General features: G+C 50.9%; 6 protein-coding genes across 6 annotated transcripts; 2 read left to right on the top strand and 4 right to left on the bottom strand.

Moving 5' to 3' along the window:
* Nucleotides 1-2046: 2046 nt before the first annotated feature.
* DEU56DRAFT_733307 (PAS domain-containing protein) lies at nucleotides 2047-4436 on the bottom strand (the record flags this gene model as incomplete). The annotated part of the gene is made up of 2 exons (XM_041348329.1): nucleotides 2047-4261; nucleotides 4318-4436. 2 exons carry the CDS (start codon nucleotides 4434-4436, stop codon nucleotides 2047-2049), a joined length of 2334 nt encoding a protein of 777 aa, XP_041210410.1.
* Nucleotides 4437-5497: 1061 nt separating this feature from the next.
* Nucleotides 5498-6049, bottom strand: DEU56DRAFT_793543 (ribosomal protein L10). Its single transcript, XM_041352768.1, has 2 exons — nucleotides 5727-6049; nucleotides 5498-5678 (listed from the first exon to the last, which is right to left on the bottom strand). The coding sequence occupies exons 1-2, from the start codon at nucleotides 5811-5813 to the stop codon at nucleotides 5592-5594; spliced, it is 174 nt and encodes a 57-aa protein (XP_041210411.1). The 5' UTR covers nucleotides 5814-6049; the 3' UTR covers nucleotides 5498-5591.
* A 239-nt stretch (nucleotides 6050-6288) lies between these two features.
* Nucleotides 6289-8387, bottom strand: DEU56DRAFT_793547 (glycosyltransferase family 8 protein). The gene is made up of 3 exons (XM_041352769.1): nucleotides 8222-8387; nucleotides 8034-8172; nucleotides 6289-7983 (listed from the first exon to the last, which is right to left on the bottom strand). The coding sequence occupies exon 3, from the start codon at nucleotides 7957-7959 to the stop codon at nucleotides 6343-6345; it is 1617 nt and encodes a 538-aa protein (XP_041210412.1). The 5' UTR covers nucleotides 7960-7983; nucleotides 8034-8172; nucleotides 8222-8387; the 3' UTR covers nucleotides 6289-6342.
* Nucleotides 8388-8389: 2 nt separating this feature from the next.
* On the top strand, nucleotides 8390-12742 carry DEU56DRAFT_900395 (glycosyltransferase family 2 protein). Its single transcript, XM_041356514.1, has 6 exons — nucleotides 8390-8498; nucleotides 8549-8620; nucleotides 8674-11641; nucleotides 11828-11848; nucleotides 11972-12099; nucleotides 12214-12742. Exons 2-6 carry the CDS (start codon nucleotides 8564-8566, stop codon nucleotides 12262-12264), a joined length of 3225 nt encoding a protein of 1074 aa, XP_041210413.1. The 5' UTR covers nucleotides 8390-8498; nucleotides 8549-8563; the 3' UTR covers nucleotides 12265-12742.
* A 476-nt stretch (nucleotides 12743-13218) lies between these two features.
* On the bottom strand, nucleotides 13219-14987 carry DEU56DRAFT_258244 (uncharacterized protein). The gene is made up of 5 exons (XM_041345326.1): nucleotides 14797-14987; nucleotides 14721-14744; nucleotides 14559-14670; nucleotides 13433-14509; nucleotides 13219-13382 (listed from the first exon to the last, which is right to left on the bottom strand). The coding sequence occupies exons 3-5, from the start codon at nucleotides 14605-14607 to the stop codon at nucleotides 13321-13323; spliced, it is 1188 nt and encodes a 395-aa protein (XP_041210414.1). The 5' UTR covers nucleotides 14608-14670; nucleotides 14721-14744; nucleotides 14797-14987; the 3' UTR covers nucleotides 13219-13320.
* A 1953-nt stretch (nucleotides 14988-16940) lies between these two features.
* On the top strand, nucleotides 16941-19527 carry DEU56DRAFT_793558 (HCP-like protein). Its single transcript, XM_041352770.1, has 4 exons — nucleotides 16941-17129; nucleotides 17184-17996; nucleotides 18048-18608; nucleotides 18657-19527. The coding sequence occupies exons 1-4, from the start codon at nucleotides 16956-16958 to the stop codon at nucleotides 19290-19292; spliced, it is 2184 nt and encodes a 727-aa protein (XP_041210415.1). The 5' UTR covers nucleotides 16941-16955; the 3' UTR covers nucleotides 19293-19527.
* The last annotated feature ends 37 nt before the right edge of the window (nucleotides 19528-19564 follow it).

The raw sequence follows: 19564 nt of genomic DNA on the forward strand, positions 1-19564 counted from the left end.
TTGTAGCAGAATCAAAATGAATCCAAAGCTGGGTGGGTGTCCGAGCCCGTGAGGGAATCAAGAGCCTCGGAATACTAACAAAACCTGTGTAGAGGACCTGACTGTCCCCAGAGTGCCGCAGAGCTCGTGTGGCTACCCATGTGCGTCCGGTCTATGCAGGCGATCACGAGACCCTGTTCGTCGAGACTAAAAGCAACACTACCTGTGACCCATGGACATTGGAGACGATTGGCGCTCGGGGGCGCTCGACACCCACTATTGTGGTGCCCTTGTCCCAACTCTGAGCCTTGTTCGGTTCCGACATGAGGTAAGATTCAAGTATCCCTGGGCAACTTGGTCAGAACAGCTTAATCACCAGGTACAAACTGAACTTTTGAAATCGTTCTTTGGCGGAACTTATCTCAGTATCTGGAATAAAGCCTAATGTAGTTCGACACCAGCCCGACGCGAAAAAGAGGCTGAGCCTCAGCTTATCGCTCTGTTGTGTAGAAGCGAAAAGATCATGCAGGGAACATCCCAAGGGAGAGTATAAATACTGGAGCTGCACCTTGCAATTCTCAATTGTTAACCCAGTTCGAGACCTTCACAAACTTTGATACTCACTATGCGTCTTTTGGCCTTGATCGCCGTTTCGTTGCGCTTGCTGAGTCTGCTAGCGCCAAAAAATGCGACGATCGACATCTCGACTGTGGGGCTACTGATGTTTGTGTTGTGAGTTGCATTTTCTCATTGCCGAGCGGCGAAGCTGGATGGATCTGACTGCCTTGTTCCAGAATGGATAGTGCCAGCAGTGGCCGGAACACGTCGAATGAATGTAGTCCTTGTCGGTAATGTGCAGGTCGGACATCACAGAGTCAAGTGAAATAAAGTCGACGTCTCACTGGTAGATCGTCCTGAAAGATTAAGCGTTATTGAGGTACAAGGCAGACAAATAAATCCAGACGATGGTGATAAGTTGTTTCACGCACTGTGGTGTGGATTGAAGCCTGAGGCCTGAGGACCGAACAAACGTGCACTAGTGTCATCGTCGTATTGCTGCTTGCCATAATATATATATGACTGACTATGTAGGAGAATATCGCAGTGCTAAGTAAGTGAACGCAACTTGATCTCACAAATTGCACTTGGGAATTCATTCAGTATCTATGAGGTCTGTTCAACACACAAGCATCCCATATGGCAAATCGATTAAACATACTAATAGAACAGTCGGATACGTCCCAGGCCGCATTTCTTGTACGTCTGTTTCAAATTCCTTCAAAAACTCCCTCCGTGCCGTTGTTCCAGTGCAAGGAAGATATCCCCATCAACTTCACCGACGAGGGCGGGAGAATCCTGCGTAGCGCCATTTCCCCCATTTGGACTTGCATGACTATGACGGGGCAGAGCCTAGCAGAGCATCGAGTGATTTTCAGGCTCCGATGTTTTGGGTGCGTGGACTGCCGTTGTCGAGATTGTTGAGTGACATGCGCGTTTGTCGGGGGCATGCGATGATCGTGTTGTGACAGTACGCGCATATGCGAGGTGTTTTGGGGTAATTTGAAGCTGATATCTGATATCTATGAGAAATGGGCCCGGTAAGTACGCGACGGATGTGTACATCCATCTCAACAGACTTTCGAGCAGGAGGGAGCTCCGCAGTTTGTGCACCTGGGGTTGATCTTGTTAGAGGAGCTGATGAACACCAAATAGGGGTGATTCACTCGATACTGACTGTAATTGACTGGCTCGTTCTCAGAACCAGACGAACGACAGACCTTATGACACTGTATTATTAGTGCAATGTACACAGTACCATAGCAGAATCGAAATGCAAAAAAGAAAAGGGGCCATGAAGAAGAAAGGACTCATATACAAGGACAGCACAAAACAGAGCTTGTCGGACAACATACATATGTTTACATGTTGCATGCGTGTGTAGCGATAGCGATGTTGGGTGTGGCGATAGCGTGTGCGATGCGAGAAACAGGATTAGAAGAGAAAACCAAGCAGGGGGGTATTGACAGTGTCCGTGTGGGAATCAAGAAGATACTAACAAGATCCAGGTCACCCGGGCCCATCCTCAGAGTGCCATGTACGCTTGAGCGATGTTGACGCGGGTATGTGAATTGCAGGATTCATGTGTAACAATGACGACGATAACGCAGAGCTCGTATGGCTACCTATGAGCGTGGTCCAGTCGGCATTATCGCGTGGGTGGACCAACGTCGGATGTTGCTGTTGATGGTGTTGCTGTTGATGTTGTTGCTGCTGGTGTTGATGCTGTTGTTGGTGCTGCTGTTCCTGGTGGTATTCCGGACCACGCACCTCCAGCGCATCAACCTCCTCACACAACCTCTGATTAGCAAACCGCAACTGCTGCAGCTCATACTGCCAACTACTCCCCCGCGCGGTATCTAGCTCCTCGAATACATCACTGGCCTCGGCGTGAATCAGCGTATTGGAGCTGCTTGATGTGCTGAGCACCGTGATTTGTATGACGAGCTGGTGAGCAGGTGATGGAGAGGGCGTTTGGGAGGGCGTCGAGGTTGGGGTTGGGGCGGGTGGCCGGTATATTACGAGACGCACGTGTACGGTGCTACGATCTTTGCGCAGCATTGTACATACCATTGCAGACGGCTCGCCCTCCGCATGTCCACGTACCTGCGCGTCATCTCCATTTGCGCGCTGAATCGCCGCCTCCACATGTCCTCGATCCCCACCAATAACCATCGCACCCAAAGACTTGCCAATAACCTCACCCACGCTCCATCCGAGCATATCACGTACACTGGCGCTGGTGACGAGCACGGTTCCGTTTGTGCTCACCATGCCCCATATCTCCTGTTCGCCGAGCCCGCCGGCACGGGAGATTGAGCGCCAGCTGAGAGAGGGCATCCATTTGCCACGACCGGAGAGGATGATGGCTTTGCGACCTTTGCCAGGTTCGACGTGAAGGCGCCCCCGGCATTCGATCCAAGCGTATGCAAAAGATTTGGCGCGGGCGCGGAAGAGGAGATCGACTGTTTTGGGTTGGCTGGCCAGGTTTGGTGAACCAGGTGGGATGGGGGAGGTAGAGTCGGCTGTTGGGGTGTTGGGCGTGATAGAGGACTCCTTAAGCTCACGCATCAGTGGGACGAGGTCTGCGGGGTGGCAGTAGTCGGATATACTCTTCCCGACGAGCTCCTCGGGTTCGTAGCCCAGGACGAGGCGCACGCTCGGAGCGACGTAGAGGAAGGCACCTTTGAGGCTGAGAACGACGATGAAGTCGGGAGATTTTTCGAGGAGGAGCATGTGGATAAGCTGGTTGCCGTCGTGTGTGTCAGGCTTGTCAGGGGTGGCTGTAGATGGGGGAATATTGACGCTCGTGGAGAGGGGGACTGAGGAGGTGAATTTGGAGTCTGTGATCAGACTACGCAAATCTTTGCTTAATACGCTATTGGATGGCAATGTGAGTCGACCTCTCGTTGGGGGCCCGAGCGGGGATGGCACCGGTGCGCCTGCGCCCACGGTATAATTGACGATGTAACTCCCATCGCGCAGTTTCTGCAAGATCGCATTGGGTTGCTCTGTGAGATCGACCTGGAAGCCGACGTGATAAACGATCTCATCCGCTTCTTCTGGACGGTTCGATATGCCGCCCCTGAGGGGGATCACGGTGACTAGATTGATGAAAGCCTGTCCGCCTTTGCGATAGTTGATGATACTGGTTTGGCACTCCTTGTCCGCGGAGAGGGACTTTTTCAAATGGGCCACAGCATCTGGCGCGACGAAGCGACGCTCCTCGCCCTTCTGTACGTTTCCATCGGGGGACTGCAGGAAGCGACAATTGCGACCGAGTACCTCGTGTTCAGTGTAGCCTGTGAGGCGATAAAAGGTGGGGGAGGCGTAGATGATGGGACAGTCATGGCGACGAACATCGACGACAGTAAAGGAGCAAGAACTGTCAACGGGACCGAGGACGATATTTGGGTGGGGACGGGAGACTACGCGAGAGAGGAGGGAGAGGAGGTCGAAACCAGAGGAGGAGTAGACAGGAAGACCTAGGGGAGACGGGGCCGAGAAGCTAGCTGTAGCGTTGAATTTGAGGATGTCAGCGGCTGTGAAGGCGGTAGTTTGGATTGGAGGTAGTGGGGGTTGGTGAGAATAGTCGACCTGGGGATACGGTATCGAATGAGGAACATTCGAATAGGCGTCATAGCAAGTGCTCGATTGCGCATTGCTGGCACCAGATGTTGCCTCCACGCTAGCGTGGGGTCTCGACTGAGAGGAAGAATGAAAACTATACAAAAAATAAGCAAGACAGGATATCGCAGGTTTAAATTTGCATGTACTCACGGGGCAAAGCCATTGTTCGCAAACCAGGATGAAGCATACGAGCTTGAACTGTCAAGAAGACCAGCTGGTAGGACCTCCGCACCACCCCCTGGGGCTAATATTGGAGGTCCATTGTACATGAACTGAGGTATCTGAAACTGTAGACCATTAGAGTATCCATGACCATCGACGGTGTAACGGTCATCGTTGTAATCGCCATAGTGATTAGAGTACTGCCGACTCCGCTGCGGCTCGTCATGTGCTAAATATCGCTCAAAGGGCATGGTGGGCGGTCTTGAACAAGATCATCCAAGAGGAGAAGAACTTTAAAGTAGATTTTGGGGGTTGGCAGAAGAAGCGTTGAAGCATCCGCCTTTGGAGCTAGGTGCTTGTAATTCACGTTAAGCTAACGTTATACAACTGGCTGGCCGCCATCAACGGTCTACTTTTTACCTACTGTAGCCATTAAATTTACCTCACGAACACTGCGTGTAATCCACGTTTAACTCCACCCATTTCATATTAACAAATCGCACGATGTCCCTACAAATGCAGTTACACAAGAAAAACCTCCTACTTGGGTTTGTCTCCTATCCGACTAGCATGCAGGTTGGCTGTTAATCTTTGCCCTTGTTCCCCTAACCATCACCCACGTTGGATGATGTAGTGAATAAAAGGGCAAGTATCGGTCAAACACTTTGTCGGAAACGCCATATCCTCGGTGTGAGAGAAATGAAACCAGTACATATCTAAGCTTTGAGCTGTGAGTCCAACTCCAACGGGCCCCTGGCTCGAATAAATCGTACATAAGCCCATCCCTGCACGTCATAGGCGTCAATTTAAAATATCACAGATAACCGCGTAAAATAACACCCACGGCAAAACTCTACTTCAAGTAGTCATCACGGCCCACATTAGTAAAGCCCCGCTTCTTCGATACAATAATCTTCTGACGGACTGGGTATTTGTACCGTGCACGACGGAGAGCCTCCTTGCAACGAATGGAGGGGATGATCTGGCCGATGTTTACGCGCACGACCGAGCGATAGGGCTTCCCCCAAGCACCACGCATACCAGTCTGAAGCCTGAACAAAAAAAAAAAAAAAAAGTAAAAAGTAAAGAGTACATCATGGATTCACACCCTTTCAGCGCCCGCCGCAAGTCAACATCTTGTTGATACGGATGACGTGAAATGGGTAGACTCGCACACGCATGTGGAACGAATCCTTGCCAGACGTCTTGGTGACGTACTTGTTGGCACAGATGCGGGCTGCTTCGAGTGCCTCGGAGCTCAGCTACTCGTACTCATCAGAGACGAGATGACAGCAGAAAGGAAACTCGTCGACTGAAGCACGCTTCCGGCCGAGGTTGAATATCCTCATCTATAGGAAGGAGATGAGCATGTCAGTGAAGAGGGTGGACGAACGGACCTTGGGGTCAGGTACACCGCAGTGTACCGCGCAAGGTTTGCTCTTACAATAACGGTAGCAGCGGGTGGGACGACGACCGATTGTCATAATCTGTGGCAGAATTGCAAGTATCTGGGTGGTCTTCCAGAGTCACATCCGAGGTGATAGGATAACATCCACCCTGATCAATCGCAATCCAACGCTCTTTCAAGGTCAAATCAATCCCAGCGTCTGAATGTTATCGACGAGCGAAAAAGTGACACTCGCATGTTACTTGTAACTTGGTAAGTTGGGATGGGTGGAAGCTGAGCGCTGCTTTTTATCTGAAGTTGAACGACGGTAATACCCAAAAGCTGACAAACCGGACTCGGCGAGCGCCGCATCATGGCATAAAAGCTGTGCTGACGTGTTGCGCTCAAGCTGATGCCCAATGAAAATCGGACAGTCCGGAAGAGACTTCCTGAGAGCCCACAGCGCCCCACCGACACACGATCTGGACAAGAAATCCAAAACCACGACTTCGAGATCATCTTCTGTCATAACTGCTACACTGACTAATGTTACAAACAAACAATGAAGAGGTAAACCGATATCAGTACTTCAATGATCAAGTGGGATTGATGGAACGACGCTTTTCCTAGAACTGTACTTGAGTCTCGAATTTCGTGATTGAATCTTGAATCGCTTTCTTTTTCTCTCTCACACACATCTCATGGTATTGTGTTGATCCCTGCCACCCTGCCCATGCCGTCTCGTTCAACGCACCCCACCATTCGTCTTTGAATGGGTGTCCTGGTGCACCCGCATAACCCCAAGGTTTGGATGTGTACGGCTGCACGAACGGATTGAGCACCGCCACAAGGCCAGGATGAACTGGCCCTGTGAAGTGCACGACTCCAGGATCCTTCATGTCTCCCAATGCCAAAGCCTCTCTGTCAGCCGAGCCAGTCTCTGCATAGGTTCCGAGTCCCTGCGCATTCCAGCTCAGGCTCACTTCGGCCCAATCGCCAGCGAAGTGCGCATTCAGTACATCCTGATCGCCATAGCGAGCCTCTTTCATCTTGCGCACCCGAGCCTCAAGCTCAGACAGGCGCGTTCTTGCCTTTGCTAGGTCAATCAGGAGCATGCCTGCGTTGAAATACCGTCTTTGTGTGACGTCATCGTGACCCATCGGGAATCCAACATCCATCGCTGCACCAATCGAGGAGCCCTCCAAATCGGTGTTCCACAACTCTTCCAGACTCTTGCGTACCAGCATGTCTGCGTCCAGGTACAAAGCCCGCTCCACTGGCAGGATCTTCATCATGTCAATCTTCGCCCAGGTTGGGCCTAATTCCGCAGCTAGACTTCCAGTCGGAAGATCCAGGAATGCTAGGGTAACGTTGTGCCGCTCGGGAAGCGACAACTTGATATCTTCTTTGTCTTTGACGCAAAGTCCACAGTCCACAATATAAATTGTCATACGTCCCGCGGTCTTCTCGATGGCGCTGCGAATCGTGACAGCTGCTGCCATCGCATACGAGGTGTCGATGGCGAGGACCAAATAAATCCCGCAGCCCAGAGCGCTTGCGAAGCGTTGCTCAACACTCTCTTCTATGAGGAATCCGATCCGCATCTCACAGGTCTTCTTCAAGATTAACTGGTACTGCTCTGGATCTTCAGACAGAAGCTCATACTCCCCTGCATGAAGCGCAAGGAATGCATCAATGCCGCGGCGGGGATGATGCACACTTTCAACGGGCTGCTCAGGCCAGTTATAGTCGTCGAAAATGAATATGCATCCCTCACGCGCAAGGCGCCATGCAAGCTCTGCATCCAGGAGCGTGTCATCTGCGCGGTGCGACCCATCCACATACACCCAGTCGAATCCGGCGCCTGCATCCCGCATTATCTCCTCTTCCAGGAGCGCATATAGTGCGGGGACGCTGAACTGGGGGAGTATGCGAAATGGGCGACCCGTTTGTGGGAGATTTTGCGAGAGCTTGCGGTGGCGCTCACGTCCCGCGGGAGTACGCATAAGATCGAAATGGTCGATACAGACGATCTCACCGCCTTGGGCGCAGAGTGTGGTGAGCAGAAAAACTGCCGAGCGTCCTTCCCAGGACCCGATTTCTAGGATACGTGGCTCAGGCGAAGTCACTAATGGGAAGAGGCTTTTCCAGGATGGAATGTTGTTGCTAAACCAGTCTTGTGTTGGCGTAAACTCGTATTTATTTGCAGACGCAGACAAATCAGTGACTGTGGATGCAGACATTTTTCGCTGCAGCTAATAATCACTGTGAGCATCCCGATATGCGTGCGAGGAGTGGAGCTGACCTATGGGTACAGAAGGTAATAGGTATTATGGATTAGTCCTGGTGCTGTTGCTTGACGCCCTCCAAGATCTGTGATTGATACCTGTCTACACATAGCAGGCGTCCGTCAGGTCATCGTATCAACTGTTTCGTCAATTGATCCCTCACTTTTGGTAAAATCCCGTTAACTTTAGGTGGAGGATCAATTCTGATAAATTTTAGGGAGATTCTGAGATGGTGGGCTTATCGGGACAACTGGAATTCCAACGACAGTAACTGGTATCATTGCATTAAATGTACCCTTATTTACGTGCATTTGTGCCCGTTGATCTTACTGATATATAAACCAAGCGATCATTACGATGCCCTCCTTGAATCTTATCTCCCTTTCCCCACCATATCAATAGACGCGCTTATACGAATTTCGTGCTGTCCATCCTCTCTGTTACATCATCGATATAAGGTGTTTCGTTTTCTACTGAGTCGCAGCTACGACTTGGTAAGTTATACACCTTTCCTCGGGGTATGTTTCTGAACCATGGCATACAGCGACCAAACAAAGCTATGTCGACAGACGACAGCTCGCGTAGATTCCTCGTCACCGGCGGGAATGGATTTATTGTACGGGCCTTTCGTTATTCATATGGCACAACGTTGAATGCGATATTCGCTAGGGTTCATATGTCGCAAAGGCATTATTTGAGAAGGGCAACTATGTTCGCATCGCGGATATCAAGCGGACCTCGTATTTCAACGAGTGCATCTCGAATGAGGTTCTCGTCGGAAACCTCTGCGATCTGTCATTTTGTGAAAGCGCTGTTCGGAGCATGGACACAGTCCTTCATTTCGCCGCGACAATGGGTGGCATGGGAGCAATCCACGAAGCCAATGATTTCGTCATATACAAGGACAATTCCGCAATGACATTCAATCTCGTACATGCTGCTGTACACCAGGGTGTTCAGCGTTTCTTCTATGCATCCTCTGCCTGTGTGTATCCCACATCCTTACAGCACCATGCCATAAACCCCGTGTCCCTCCGCGAGCAGGACTTATGGTCTTCTGGGGCCCCAAACCCACAAGGCCTCTACGGTCTTGAAAAGCTAAACTCTGAGCTGCTTTTGATGCAGTTTGCTGAGAAGATGCAGATACGCATCGCCCGATTTCATAACATTTTTGGCCCATATGGTGCATGGGTTGGCGGGCATGAAAAAGTGCCCGCTGCGCAGCTCAGAAAGGCGCTCGCTGCACAAATGGATCCCACCGCCCAGCATGATATCGAGATCTGGGGAGATGGGAAGCAACGGCGAAGCTTCCTCTACATCGACAACTGCGTCGAAGCTATTCTCCTTCTCATTGAATCCGACTGCAGCGAACCAATTAACATCGGATCTGACTGCTCAGTCACGATCGACGATCTCACAAGGATTGCTGCGCAATCTGCAGGCCTGAACGTAGGAGACTTCCATTTCAGATACGTGGATGATTCTCGTCCCATCGGCGTCCATTCCCGCAATTCGAACAATGAGTTTGTCATGAGGTCATTGAACTGGACCCCGAAGATAACCCTCGAGGCCGGTATGATGAAGACTGCAGAATGGATCAGAGGGGAAATGGAGAATATGCTCAATAGCAACGACGAGATCAGCGCCCGGACAAAGCTGCTGCACAGCTTCAAAACGAGCGAGGTCGTATTCTTGCATAAGCCCACCATTACATTCGCTATCTTACTTCCCATCACATCCCGTGGTCTCGAGGGACCTGAGAAGAGCCTCGATAACCTTCGAACCTTTGCACAGTCCCTTGCGCGCACTACGTGGCGCGACACCCGTGAGCTTGGGCTTGTCCACTATCAGGTGAAGATATACTTGGGAATTGACGCAGACGACGATTTTCTGCTGCGCCACGCAGAAAACTGCGAAAAGTTAAACATTGAATCACTCTTATCAGAAGAGGGGATCACAGATGTTTCTACTGAGATCTGCGACGTACCCCGTGGTCATGTCTGTGCAATATGGCGCCAGTGTGCATACCGGGCTTGGCAGGAAAATGCAGACTATTTTGTGCTGATGGGCGATGATGTCAATCTCTTCGACGAAGGTTGGATGAGAGATATCCACGAACAGTTCACGTTGATTGCACAGCACGAACAAGTCCCTCAGGGTATGGGATGTGTCGCGTTCACGGATGTGACTTTCCCCGGAATGCCCACGTTCCCCGTTATTCATCGCACTCATATGGATGTCTTTGAAGGCCAAGTCATACCCGACGTTTTTGTTAATCAAGACGGGGACCCGTTCCTCTTCCAGCTATACCGCAAATGGGGTTGCTCTCGAATGATACCATCAAGACTTTCTAATGGAATTGGCGGAAGCCTACCTGCGCGCTACACTCAACAGCATGCAGACGGATGGACTTTCGGTCCGTTGGACAAGGCAGCATTAGTGTTGGCGAGGTCTTTACCGGACGCTGCTCGCAAAATGACGCTGGACATCATCATTCCGAGCTACCGTGTTCAACTCCCTTTCCTCGATCCCATTCTCGCCCTCAAAGAGTCTCCAACTTGTGAAACCATGTTCATAATCATAATCGACAACCCGCACTCCCCAAAAATCACCGAGCTAGAAGCAAAGTATGCTCATCGCCCAGACGTCCGCATCCGTGTCAATAAAAGTAACCTTGGTGCCTCGGCGTCACGAAACAGAGGCATGAAGGAATCTGCCGCGGACTGGATTTTGTTTCTTGACGATGACGTAACGCCTCAAGCTGACATTCTGATTGAGGCTGAGAAAATCATTCGTTTGAACCCACAGGCTGCTGGTTTCATTGGAAACACCTATTTCCCTGTTGCCAGCACTATCTTCACCAATGCCGTTCATCTTGCTGGCGTGACCTTCTTCTGGGACATTGCTGCAAAGATGCCACAGAACGAGAGTGACATGCCCTGGGGTGTCACAGCCAATCTCATCGCCCGCCGTGTTCAGGACGATGTAGAGTTTGATTTGCAGTTCCCGAAAACAGGCGGAGGAGAGGACATTGATTTCTGTCGGAAGAAGCGCGACTTCTCTGTTGCTCACGGGGGCGAAGGATTCTATCCTGCCCCTCACGTCGTCGCAACTCACCCTTGGTGGAACGGGGGTCAAAGATCGTACTGGCGTTTTTATATGTGGTCCAAAGGCGACGGGGGGCTCATAAAGCTCTACCCAAATCTGACGTATTTAGATCACTCTCCCAACAGTGCAGAGCTCTTCCTGATCAGCACGGCATTGACAATTTTAGGCGCGTTCACGTACCTCTTCACAAGGAGCTCCGTCGTGTTCAATGTTTCGGTGAGCCTCGCAATCGCGACGGTCATTGCAAACATAGCGCATGATGTGTACCGTCATTTGTGGAGAGATACGAATCGCACGAAATCCCTCAGGTCTTCATTGAGAGGACTAGGATGGGTTGTCGCGGTTGCTGAAAGTGCGCTGATCAGGATGGCGAGCGAGGGTGGGAGGCTGATCGGACTACTTGAGCGGGGAGAAATCTTGCTCATTGGGCAAAGGTTTGACTGGTTCACTGGGAGGAAAGGAGACGGCCCGATGAACGAGGAAATAATGAATGGACGACAGAGAATGGCACTGGTGGTTCTCATCACTGGTGTGTTGTGTTTCCAGTTTTGCTAGTGTGCCGCTCTTGGTTTCTGCTTATCCTTTCTCCGAGTCTGCTCGTCTGCAAGTCATATGATTGTTGGTGTACGATTGTATCATCCTAGGGGTATCCTTTCTTTGAGTTCGCGCGTCTGCTATGATTAATATTGTTGGTGTACGATATGTATCATTTTAGGGGTATTTTTTCTCGGAGCTCGTACGTCTGCTACCATTGTTGGTGTATGATATGTATCATCCTAGGAGTGTCCTGTTCCCGAGTCTGCGCATCTTCAAACCAGATGATTGTTGGTGTACGATATGTATATATCATTCTATGTAGGAATAGCCACTGTAAGGAAAGTCGCCGTGGAACGGATAAATTGTAATCGATCACTTTTGCTCGCAAGTTATTCAGGCAATGTAATGATCATTTACTCTTCATGGAGGCTCACACCACAACCGCGCGCGGTGAGCTGCGGGCTCTGCATCAGGCGACGAAAACGACAGGAATTGTACGGGTAGATAGACTTGGTCAAAGACTCGGACTAGTTCGTCGGACTGTGGCGTATCGTTTGTTCATAGTACCGCATTGCCAGGAGCATGGGCGGCCAGGACTTCACCCTCGGAACATAATTGTCCCTGGTAGAAGAAGGAAGACAACTATTCCCTGTAGTAAAGCGAAACAGTAGTAGACAACAGGAAAACAGACAGATCTGGTTTCCCGCAAGTTTGTGAGACAACTCGAAGACTAGCCCGTGACTAGGTGTGGCCGAGTCACTCTGCACAAATGGAAAAGAGGGGGGAACCCGAGGGGCGGTCGATGGGTACACGAAAATTCCAAGTAACTGCAGCGACGGGTAGGCATCAATGGGGACGCGATAGGAAGGAGTACCCTCCCAAAAGACAGGTCCACGAGAAACTGGTGTTTGAACCAGTTTAACAATTGGATGCAGGCGGAAAGTAGGAACCGAGGCCTGAGGCCTGAGGTATCATAGACTCAGTTCGGGTGTAGGAGACCGAAAATTCAGGCTTCATGATCCAGAATGAATTAAGCACTGGCAGTGCGCACTGCGCTCCGAGAAAATGGAAAACCCGTAGACTTAGCCTTTTCATAGCAAACAAGGGCAGGGCCGCAAGGAACTGTTGTGCAACCCGTCAGGATTGCAGATTCGGGGCTATGCATGGCATAGCGCCTCTATTAATATTGCGAGAAAATGGGAGAACACTTTAGTGGGATGGTTTATCCGCACGTGCACTTGTTTTGACTATTGCTTGCAATTGCAAGTACTGTTGATTGACTCATCTAAGATGATTAGAAGGAAGGAACCGATCCTTGTTGGATATCAGGAAATCTTAGATATTAGCAAGCCGTTATGCTCTGCCTATGAAAATTTTATCGAAGAACGATTCATGAATTCTGATGAAGAACAACGAAGGTGGCTTATAGTTAATTAGCCACCATCTTGAAATTACCCAGTCAGACATCTGTACAAAACCTACGGCTAGGGCTATACGTAAATGACGCAGCGTAACTGTTATCTATACAAAACTTGAACGAGAGCACAGCCAAGGTAAATCTTAATACATATGCAAATGCGATAGAGCGATGAGTGTCGAAGACAAGAAAACAAAACAAAAACAAAAATCTGGGTGCAATCTGCCAAATGAACCCATCATAGATTCCGGTGCTTACATCGAGCTCCGGACGACATCAGTAGCTGGTGAGATGACGGCCACCAATACCGAAATATCTGCGAGCGACTCTTGAGTATGATGCAACGCATGATATTGATAAACTCACCATCTATTTTACCACCTCTGAATGGTTTCCCTGACTCCCTTGCACGACATGCAAACGGCACTTCATCCTCCATGTCAAACACCCCGTCATCAACACCCCGCCCCCTCCTCTCGCTCACGCGGCGCGCACGTGAACAGAGCGCTTCGCTCAGCATGCCTGCTAGCGTTCGACGGCCCAAAAGACCCTCACCACTTCCCTCCCCGTCACTCTTCAAGAAAGAGCGCTTAAAACGCACCACTTCATCGAGCACCTCGTAATCCCATAAGTTATCAGATAGTCCATCGGAAGCGAGAATGAGGATGTCGTCTGCTTGGACTGGGAGGCTGAGGATCTGGGCGTCTCGAGGGCGCGCAGAGGATGCGGGACCGAGCTGTACGGGGGTGTTGAACGCCCTCCACATCTCTTCGCTGCGCCAGGCGATGTTCTCGTCGCGCACCAGCATACCCATGCAGTCGCCGAGATGGGCGATCTTGAGTACCGCGTCGTGAGTTTCTTTACGAGAGGTGGTGTCTAAAGGGTTCTGGAAAATGAATGGGCGGGGTGGGGAGGTGGCGGGGGGAGGAGTGCTGGAAGAATGCTGAAGAACTGCGACGAGGGCGGTTGAAGAGCCGGTCATGAGGGGGATCATCTTTGGAGGGGAAAGTTCTGGTGGGTGCGGGGTGGACCGTGGGGATTCTGGGGAGGTGGTGAGGGGTGCTTCCTCTGGTATGGGTGCGAGTCCTGGAGATAAGGCTGCCTTGGTAGGCAGAGGCTCTGGAACGACATGAGCCTTGAGAGTAGTTTCATATGCACGTTCGAGAATCATTAGGACATCGAGTCCGTCTTCAAGGTCCTCCAAAGAGTCTTCGAGCTCTTCGTGAAGCTCGTCTATTTCGGCCTTCCACGGCCATGCGGCACTGAGGGCCGTAGATCCCGGATGGCGGTGTGGGGATTTGGACCGAGAAGGGGATACATCCCGGCGACGGAATGATGAGGCCTCGGCTTGGAGAGCCTCTGCCGAACAGTGGTGCATCAATCGGCGGGCGAACAATGCGCTTGGTGATGGATCTGTGGAGACGTGCGTTGATGAACTAGCATCTGGGACATATGGTTAGAATATGAAGAGTCCGGTATGAATCAAACACACCAGGTGTTTTGGCTCTTGACCAACCGCCGACACCATCTGCAACGCCCATGGCATTCTCTTGTATAAAGTATGCATCCTCGCCAACTTGGACAGCGAAGCTGAGATCCTCTTTCTGATGGTGAGCGTCGATCTGTCGCCAACCGCTATTACTACCGCGGATACCTATGCCTCTGCCTGAGACTTGGGCTTTGGTCTTCTTCGGTATGCCATATGCACCGACATCGAGATGGTAGCGAACCTTTTGTTTCTTTTCTCGAGGATGAGAGTCAGTGTGGGCATCTGCAACGGCGATATTGTAGAAGGGTATTGGTGCGAACGGGGAATAGGGGAAGAAAGAGGAAGACTGATGGGAGGGAGGAGTGTGGGGAGGTGAATTTGGGTTTGCTTGTGGTGATGTTAGTGCCAAGGAGAAAGGGGGCTGTCCATGTGACTGATGGGCAGAACCCTCGCCCTCGGCCTTGACGGGAAGACGGGATGTGGAGAGGACGTGGGGTTTGCTAGGTTGTGGCTGAGGTGGAGGTGGTGAGTCGAAAAAGGCAAGTGGACTGGAGGAAGAAGGAGGTGCAGTGTAAAGAGAACGGGCAGAGGGTGCTGAACTAGATCGTACACGGGTAATTGGAGATGTGGAAGGTGACGATGAAGGTATGGAACGGGGAAGGACGGTATAGAAGCGCTTTTGAAAGGTCTTCATCGTAGGACCTGGTGCACTCATGTTGAGCAGGCCGTCGTGCTCGATGAGCAGAGGCTGTTGTCAGTCGTTGTACTTGGTGTGGGGTCTGCGGCAGCTAGAGGATGGAGAATACAAAGTGCGGGGCTAGGTGGCAGCTCCACCGGAAGAACTCGGGTGATGCTCTGGGTCGCCGGGTCACATGTAGTCAAATTCACACGCGCATTATATCCGAATCTACAACAAGCTTAGGCTTGGCTTAGGCATTGAATATTGAATACACAAATTAATGTCGTTTGTTCCGTCGCGGGAATCCCTCCTCGTGCCTATTCGATACATCCTCTACCCCAACTCGTTGACAGTCTCAACCTACATTTCCGCACTTGCTCGCCAGTTACCTAATGCCTTTTGGGCGGCACACAGCGCAAGTATCCTTCCCTAGCTAATGTTCTCCGAGTGCTTGAAAAGGTTTTGCAGCTCACTTGAAGGAGGCGCATTCCGGTCTATGTTCTTCTCTAGGAGGTACGTTGCTCTTCCATTGCCGAGTTTATCATAACCTATGATGGGGATGTGAGGCGTCCGAGAGGATGTCAAGGTGAACATCACTTAAATACGTCTTGTATCGCGGTGTATCCTTGACCTTGATATCCCTGGGTTGCGCCAGGATCACCACGCACATGTAGGGCGGGTACTGTGTACTGTACACCATACACCTTGGATCAAGTGTTGAAGGGCTTGGCCCAAGAATGTCAAACTCTGCCTTACCTTCTCGTGCTTTGACCAAGGAGATGGATTGGAAACAAAAAAGCTATTGGGCGAGTGTCGATGGTAGCATGCATCCCGGGATCGGTCTGGCCTGGAAGAAGATTCTCTTGGCCATGGTTTGTGGAACGGCGGTGCGTTAATTATGCCCATATGGTCCAGCTTTCTTTTGACGAAGAGCTTTTGGTGTGCCAGATTATGGCTGAATACCAAATAGCCTCAATGTAATCCTGTTATGCGGAATATCTATTGTCCTGACCTGGAGTTAAATTGATTTCTGAACACGTGATTGACGTGTCGCAACTTCTGCATGTTGGCGCACAAATACAGTTCAAACTGGGAGTATAAGTGTCTCGTGTTTGTTGTTGCAATATCCGCCATTATCGCCATTCCAGCATATCTTTGCGACCCTCCATTTATTTCTACTACCCGTGCCGCCCGTGTTGCTATCCAAGGCTATCTTACAGCCTCTCGCTTCAAAGAAATCGTCGTCGACCGCACTATTCAGGCTGTGTCCAAATCAGAGGGGGTCTCCATTAGCTTTGTTGCATCCACTGTCTGCTCCTCGACAGACGTCCCCCACGACCTGAAAGTCGAAGGCCACCGCCCATCTGTTTTATTTATTCTGATATTTATTTCATTGATGTATCGTGTATACGATTTGAAGACGAGATGGACGTACAATCATAGACGTGACACTGCCCTGATCTGCTGCTGCGGCAGAGTGTTCCTGTCGTGAGACAGTAATGTAATAAAATTGCAGTGTCCCTGGCTGCGAGTTTGCTGCGGTGTTATTTATTATGAGCGGCTAAGTTTGTACTAAGTTTGCATAGCCCTAGGCTAGCTATGACAGCCTTTGGACATCGTGTGTATCAATGATTGGATAATATTTCAGGGTGAGGGTTAGGGGGAAACGAATAAGTATATTGATTTAATTCGTTACTACGTAAATATTTCCATCGTCGGTAATGTCAGCACCTCCAGTACCCCCTCTCCCTCAAGACTACACACGCCACTCCTCACTTCCACCACCACCCTTGCCACCCCTTCCACCAGAATACTTAGCTTTACAACGTGATCAATCAAGATCTCCCTTACCTGCTCCTCGTCCTCATCGCCTTGACCCAGATTTACCATCTAACGTGCGCCATTTTACATGTATTCCATTCCATCTCACGTACTTCTATTACATACAGATGGCTCGCTCCTTGGACCAGGCCGCTTCTTACGCACCCCCAATGAATCAAAATTTTCATCACGCTCCCTCTCTTCACGCCGTATCAAGTTACAATCCAAATCCAGGCTTTGTTCCACCTCCTCAAGCTTCCTTTCAACAACCTCCAAACACAACAAACACTCCTTGGAACGCCTGGAACCCCGTAAACCCAATCGGTGTTCCTCTCCCAGCTTCCCCGCGACCACCTCACCCTGCTCAGTACCCACTTCAAGTGCAGCACTCTCCTCCAATGCAACACCACCCACCTCCACGTGCTCAAAGTCAATCCGCTGTTCCCAGTCTCACTGCCCCTATCCCCACAGTACAAAGCCTCTCCACTGCACTTCCCACAATACAACAACCTGCCCATGACCCTCCACTTAAACTCGCTTGGGCTCGTGATGTTCTTCTCCTCGTAGATCGTACTCAACATCCTACTGCAACTGACATCCCAGCGGGTCCAGTCACAATTACTGATCCACAATTACAACGTCTCGTTTCAACAGCAGTCCCTCTTGTACAACAACTTGCAGCCATCAATCACCAACCACTTCCCCTATTCGTCGCTGAAGCAATCTACCTCCGTGCTACTCTCGAATCTAGCGGCGCTTACCCAGATCGCATCCCACACAATCCTCGTCAGGCTTTCCGCGATTTCGAAACTGCTGCACGTGCAGGTTACGCAGCTGCTTGGTTCCGTCTCGGACGCGATTATGAAAACTTCAACGATGTAGTCCATGCCAAGGACTGTTTCGAGAGAGGTGCCAAGATGGGCGTCGAAAGTTGTGTCTATGTACGTATCCTTGCTGCACTTTCTATCATTTGTTGTCTAATTGGTATGTAGCGCATGGGAATGGCAAATCTACTGGGTCAGCTTGGCCTCCCTCCAAACCCTGCTGCAGCTCTGCCATTTTTGCACCGCGCAGCTACCCTCGCGAGTACTACTACTCCTCAACCCGCCTATGTTTACGCCCTCCTTCTCCTCGGTGAATTCTCTGCTGCTTCCATACCCACTTCCCTCCTACCTCAACTACCCGTCGCTCAATCCGAGGCCCGTCGCCACCTCGAGCGCGCAGCCTACCTTGGTTTCGCACCCGCACAATACAAACTTGGACACGCCTACGAGTTCGCCAGTCCGCCCTTCCCATTTGACGCCTTGCTCAGTGTCCAGTATTACTCCCTCGCCAGTCAGCAGGGCGAGGTCGAAGCAGACATGGCCCTCAGCAAGTGGTTCTTGTGCGGTGCAGAAGGCGCATTCGACAAGGACGAAGGTCTCGCCTTCACCTTTGCCGAAAAGGCTGCCAGGCGCGGGCTACCAAGTGCTGAGTTTGCGATGGGTTATTATAAAGAGGTCGGTGTGGGTGGTGAGAAGGATCTTCGGGAATCCATGAGGTGGTATACTCTCGTATGTTCCCTCTTTCATATTCATCTGTCCTTGCTCACTAGTTCTAAGGCCGCTGAACATGGGAACACAGATGCTGTAGAACGCATCGCAGCGCTTAACCAAGTAGTTCCACAAGCACTCTCACGACAAGAGCACGACACCATTACCGAAACACAACTCGTGCGCACACGCACTCAAGCTCGGGAACGATCCAGTGCACAGCCACGTATGAGTGTGGAAGATGGGAGACAAGTTATGGAAATGGCACGAAAGAGCTCGATCGCGCGACAGCAGTCTCCACCACAGGTCATGATGTCGCTTGCTGAACGTTCATCACCTTCTGCTGTTCCCCAGCAACTACCTCCGCAACAACAACAGCCACAAAGGCAGTTCGTTGGTCAACATCGATACACCCTTGTAGACCCTGGATCTGGGAGCGCTACACCCTCACGCCAGCAGTCGCCATCACAGCAGCCACAGCCACAACCACAGCCTGCGTATGCGCGTGCGGCTGGTAGACCGCCTGGTCAGAGGCAAGGGTCGGCGCCGCCCCAAGGGCAGCCACCACAGGCCCAAGGATCGCCAGGGGATAGAGCTCCCACTCCTCAGGCTGCGCGTCCCACAGGCCCAAAACCGCCCACGACGTTTGCGGAGATGGGAATTCAAGGTGCAAAATTGGAGGAAAAGGAGTGTGTGATTATGTAGGGAAGTGGATCGGGATGCTCCGAGTACATATATACATACCCATTTTTTCAGCTTTCTCTTCGAACTCTTTTTCTTCTTGTTCTCGGGCAATGTTTGTTCGGTTCTTACGTAGTCTTACATGGACTTGCATGATAATGAAGCGTAGATGTCACGTTTTCGTTTACGTCGGATGGTGTAATTCTGTCTTATTGCTGTGTTGAGCACTGGAATCAACAACAATCTGGCGATTCATTGACGATCAGCTAGTTTCAAGTTGCCGCCCAAATGTCCGT

This window comes from Suillus clintonianus, assembly GCF_016758775.1.
Source record: "Suillus clintonianus strain FC179 chromosome Unknown DEU56scaffold_22, whole genome shotgun sequence".
NCBI classification, from domain to species: Eukaryota; Fungi; Basidiomycota; class Agaricomycetes; order Boletales; family Suillaceae; genus Suillus; species Suillus clintonianus.

What these genes read in the sequence shown, in the direction of transcription:
- DEU56DRAFT_793543 (XM_041352768.1), bottom strand. Translation starts at nt 5,813, where the DNA reads ATGACAATCGGTCGTCGTCCCACCCGCTGCTACCGTTATTGTAAGAGC. An exon ending in GCGGTGTACCTGACCCCAAG is followed by an intron (nt 5,679 to 5,726) that starts GTCCGTTCGTCC and finishes TCCTTCCTATAG; the next exon opens with ATGAGGATATTCAACCTCGG.
- DEU56DRAFT_793547 (XM_041352769.1), bottom strand. Translation starts at nt 7,959, where the DNA reads ATGTCTGCATCCACAGTCACTGATTTGTCTGCGTCTGCAAATAAATAC.
- DEU56DRAFT_900395 (XM_041356514.1), top strand. Translation starts at nt 8,564, where the DNA reads ATGTCGACAGACGACAGCTCGCGTAGATTCCTCGTCACCGGCGGGAAT. An exon ending in ACTGGTGGTTCTCATCACTG is followed by an intron (nt 11,642 to 11,827) that starts GTGTGTTGTGTT and finishes GTATCATTTTAG; the next exon opens with GGGTATTTTTTCTCGGAGCT. An exon ending in GGTATTTTTTCTCGGAGCTC is followed by an intron (nt 11,849 to 11,971) that starts GTACGTCTGCTA and finishes CATTCTATGTAG; the next exon opens with GAATAGCCACTGTAAGGAAA.
- DEU56DRAFT_258244 (XM_041345326.1), bottom strand. Translation starts at nt 14,607, where the DNA reads ATGGGCGTTGCAGATGGTGTCGGCGGTTGGTCAAGAGCCAAAACACCT. An exon ending in GTCAAGAGCCAAAACACCTG is followed by an intron (nt 14,510 to 14,558) that starts GTGTGTTTGATT and finishes CATATGTCCCAG; the next exon opens with ATGCTAGTTCATCAACGCAC. An exon ending in CAGAGGTGGTAAAATAGATG is followed by an intron (nt 13,383 to 13,432) that starts GTGAGTTTATCA and finishes AGTCGCTCGCAG; the next exon opens with ATATTTCGGTATTGGTGGCC.
- DEU56DRAFT_793558 (XM_041352770.1), top strand. Translation starts at nt 16,956, where the DNA reads ATGTCAGCACCTCCAGTACCCCCTCTCCCTCAAGACTACACACGCCAC. An exon ending in GCGTCGAAAGTTGTGTCTAT is followed by an intron (nt 17,997 to 18,047) that starts GTACGTATCCTT and finishes ATTGGTATGTAG; the next exon opens with CGCATGGGAATGGCAAATCT. An exon ending in CCATGAGGTGGTATACTCTC is followed by an intron (nt 18,609 to 18,656) that starts GTATGTTCCCTC and finishes ACTAGTTCTAAG; the next exon opens with GCCGCTGAACATGGGAACAC.